We start from the raw sequence: 4,888 nt of genomic DNA on the forward strand, positions 1-4,888 counted from the left end.
ATATATATATATATATATATATATATATATATATATATATATATATATATATATATATTATATATATATATATATATATATATATATATATATATATATATATATATATATATATATATATATATATATATATATATATATATATATATATATATATATATATATATATATATATATATATATATATATATATATATATATATATATATATATATATATATATATATATATATATATATATATATATATATATATATATATATATATATATATATATATATATATATATATATATATATATATATATATATATATATATATATATATATATATATATATATATATATATATATATATATATATATATATATATATATATATATATATATATATATATATATATATATATATATATATATATATATATATATATATATATATATATATATATATATATATATATATATATATATATATATATATATATATATATATATATATATATATATATATATATATATATATATATATATATATATATATATATATATATATATATATATATATATATATATATATATATATATATATATATATATATATATATATATATATATATATATATATATATATATATATATATATATATATATATATATATATATATATATATATATATATATATATATATATATATATATATATATATATATATATATATATATATATATATATATATATATATATATATATATATATATATATATATATATATATATATATATATATATATATATATATATATATATATATATATATATATATATATATATATATATATATATATATATATATATATATATATATATATATATATATATATATATATATATATATATATATATATATATATATATATATATATATATATATATATATATATATATATATATATATATATATATATATATATATATATATATATATATATATATATATATATATATATATATATATATATATATATATATATATATATATATATATATATATATATATATATATATATATATATATATATATATATATATATATATATATATATATATATATATATATATATATATATATATATATATATATATATATATATATATATATATATATATATATATATATATATATATATATATATATATATATATATATAAATATATATATATATATATATATATATATATATATATATATATATATATATATATATATATATATATATATATATATATATATATATATATATATATATATATATATATATATATATATATATATATATATATATATATATATATATATATATATATATATATATATATATATATATATATATATATATATATATATATATATATATATATATATATATATATATATATATATATATATATATATATATATATATATATATATATATATATATATATATATATATATATATATATATATATATATATATATATATATATATATATCTTTCTTTCTCTTTTTCTTTTTCTCTTTATCTCTCTCCTTGTATGCTTGAGCGCACATATTACCTCTTTACCAACATATTTCCTAGGTTAGGAAATTGAAGGAGGCTTTATGCAATTCTAATTTTTTGTGTACTTTAGCCTTGTAAGCCTAGTGGCCAGTTATCAGCCCGTAAGTATTTTCTAGGCATTGAAACTTAGCAATGCTCTTTGCCTAAAGGATGGGCGAATGGTTTAATGTCCTTTTTAGTTTACAGTAGAGAACGGTGAATTTGTCCTATAGAAGAACGTCATCAAAAAGGGGTTTGATGAACAAATTGACCATCTCAAAGATTTTCTGGACACTTTGCTTAAAGGGTTGGATGAGGGTGAAATGGAATGGATCAAACACGCCATCATCGACTACATAAGGAACAACAGAGGCAAAGGCATCTATCTTTTCGTGGAATACCTTAGCGGTTTACTTAAAGGCTTCGACGACGAGGCCGAAAAAAATAGGATCCTATATGGAATCCTCTTTTACCTTATGAAGGAGGACGAGGCCGCCATATAGCCCGAGAAGGAGACCCAGGAAGTCACCCTAGAGCCCGACAAGGAGACCCGGGGAGTCACCCAGGAAGTTAACGGAGACTTTGACCGTTTCTAAGATTTTCTAATCCCTTTGCTCAACCCTTTAGGGTTGGGTGAGGGCGAAATGAAGAGAATCATACACGCCATCATTGGCTACATAAGGAACAGCAAAGGCCTCTATATATTTCTTCAATAGATTAGCGATTTACTTAAAGGCTTCGATGAGGCCGAAATAGAGAGGATTCAAAAATAAATCGTATACTACTTGATCATGAAGGACATAGAGGAACACGGCCTAGATCCCGAGGAGACCCAGGAAGTCACCCTAGAGCTCGAGAAGGAGACCCAGGAAGTCACCCTAGAGCTCGAGAAGGAGACCCAGGAAGTCACCCTAGAGCTCGAGAAGGAGACCCAGGAAGTCACCCTAGAGCCCGAGAAGGAGACCCAGGAAGTCACCCTAGAGCTTGAGAAGGAGACCCAGGAAGTCACCCTAGAGCCCGAGAAGGACACCGAGGAGGAATATGCCGGAGACCTCCTCGTTCAGGAGGTCTATGTTTTTCTCAGCAATATATTCAAAGGGTTGAATGAGTCCGAAAGGAATGGTCTCTTCAAGTACATCAAAAACAAGGTGTCTGAATTCCTAAGAGGCAGCATGGGAACCGCCGAAGAGCTCGAGAAGGAGACCCAGGAAGTCACCCTAGAGCCCGAGAAGGAGACCCAGGAAGTCACCCTAGAGCCCGAGAAGGAGACCCAGGAAGTCACCCTAGAGCCCGAGAAGGAGACCCAGGAAGTCACCCTAGAGCCCGAGAAGGAAACCCAGGAAGTCACCCTAGAGCCCGAGAAGGAGACCCAGGGAGGAGTCACCCTTGAGCCCGAGAGGGAGACCCAGGGAGGAGTCACCCTAGAGCCCGAGAAGGAGACCCAGGAAGTCACCCTAGAGCCCGAGAAGGAGACCCAGGAAGTCACCCTAGAGCCCGAGAAGACCGAGAAGGGCTCGAGAAGGACACCGAGGAGGAATTCGAAGAGCTCGAGAAGGAGACCCAGGAAGTCACCCTAGAGCCCGAAAAGGAGACCCAGGAAGTCACCCTAGATCCCGAAAAGGAGACCCAGGAAGTCACCCTTGAGCCCGAGAAGGAGACCCAGGAAGAGTCACCCTAGAGCCCGAGAAGGAGACCGAGAAGGGCTCGAGAAGGACACCGAGGTATTCGTCGAAGAGCTCGAGAAGGAGACCCAGGAAGTCACCCTAGAGCCCGAGAAGGAGACCCAGGAAGTCACCCTAGAGCCCGAGAAGGAGACCCAGGAAGTCACCCTAGAGCCCGAGAAGGAGACCCAGGAAGTCGAAGGGCTCGAGAAGGACACCGAGGAGGAATTCGTCGAAGAGCTCGAGAAGGAGACCCAGGAAGTCACCCTAGAGCCCGAGAAGGAGACCCAGGAAGTCACCCTAGAGCCCGAGAAGGAGACCCAGGAAGTCACCCTAGAGCCCGAGAAGGAGACCCAGGAAGTCGTCACCCTAGAGCCCGAGAAGGAGACCCAGGAAGTCACCCTAGAGCCCGAGAAGGAGACCCAGGAAGTCACCCTAGAGCCCGAGAAGGAGACCCAGGAAGTCACCCTAGAGCCCGAGAAGGAGACCCAGGAAGTCACCCTAGAGCCCGAGAAGGAGACCCAGGAAGTCACCCTAGAGCTCGAGAAGGAGACCCAGGAAGTCACCCTAGAGCCCGAGAAGGAGACCCAGGAAGTCACCCTAGAGCTCGAGAAGGAGACCCAGGAAGTCACCCTAGAGCCCGAGAAGGAGACCCAGGAAGTCACCCTAGAGCCCGAGAAGGAGACCCAGGAAGTCACCCTAGAGCCCGAGAAGGAGACCCAGGAAGTCACCCTAGAGCCCGAGAAGGAGACCCAGGAAGTCACCCTAGAGCTCGAGAAGGAGACCCAGGAAGTCACCCTAGAGCCCGAGAAGGAGACCCGGGAAGTCACCCTAGAGCCCGAGAAGGACACCCAGGAAGTCACCTTAGAGCCCGAGAAGGAGACCCAGGAAGTCACCTTAGAGCCCGAGAAGGAGACCCAAGAAGTCGAAGGGTTTGAGAAGGACACCGAGGAGGAATTCGTCGAAGAGCTCGCAAAGGAGACCCAGGAAGTCACCCTAGAGCCCGAGAAGGAGACCCAGGAAGTCACCCTAGAGCCCGAGAAGGAGACCCAGCAAGTCGAAGGGTTTGAGAAGGACACCGAGGAGGAATTCATCGAAGAGCTCGAGAAGGAGACCCAGGAAGTCACCCTAGAGCCCGAGAAGGAGACCCAGGAAGTCACCCTAGAGCCCGAGAAGGAGACCCAGGAAGTCACCCTAGAGCCCGAGAAGGAGACCCGGAAAGTGACTTTCCGGGTCATCCTAGAGCCCGAGAAGGAGACCCAGGAAGTCACCCTAGAGCCCGAGAAGGAGACCCAGGAAGTCACCCTAGAGCCCGAGAAGGAGACCCAGGAAGTCACCCTAGAGCCCGAGAAGGAGACCCAGGAAGTTATCCTAGAGCCCGAGAAGGAGAACAAGGAAGTCACCCTAGAGCCCGAGTAGGAGACCCAGGAAGTCACCCTTGAGCCCGAGAAGGAGACCCAGGAAGTCATCCTAGAGCCCGGGAAGGAGACCCAGGAAGTCACCCTAGAGCCCGAGAAGGAGACCCAGGAAGTCACCCTAGAGCCCGAGAAGGAGACCCAGGAAGTCACCCTAGAGCCCGAGAAGGAGACCCAGGAAGTCACCCTTGAGCCCGAGAAGGAGACCCAGGAAGTCACCCTAGAGCCCG

General features: G+C 37.1%; 1 protein-coding gene across 1 annotated transcript in view; it reads left to right on the plus strand.

Annotated features, from left to right (window-relative positions):
* Nucleotides 1-2,373: 2,373 nt before the first annotated feature.
* LOC138861272 (chemotaxis regulatory protein ChePep-like) overlaps nucleotides 2,374-4,888 on the plus strand; it is a 4,632-nt gene continuing 2,117 nt past the window's right edge. The window contains exons 1-3 of the mRNA XM_070120223.1: nucleotides 2,374-2,454; nucleotides 2,551-2,826; nucleotides 4,099-4,542. Of these exons, the coding sequence (XP_069976324.1) occupies nucleotides 2,374-2,454; nucleotides 2,551-2,826; nucleotides 4,099-4,542 (801 nt within the window). The remainder of the gene's footprint in view (nucleotides 2,455-2,550; nucleotides 2,827-4,098; nucleotides 4,543-4,888) is intronic.

The sequence above is a fragment of the Penaeus vannamei genome, unplaced genomic scaffold (genome assembly GCF_042767895.1).
Source record: "Penaeus vannamei isolate JL-2024 unplaced genomic scaffold, ASM4276789v1 unanchor3824, whole genome shotgun sequence".
In the NCBI taxonomy this organism is placed as follows: domain Eukaryota; kingdom Metazoa; phylum Arthropoda; class Malacostraca; order Decapoda; family Penaeidae; genus Penaeus; species Penaeus vannamei.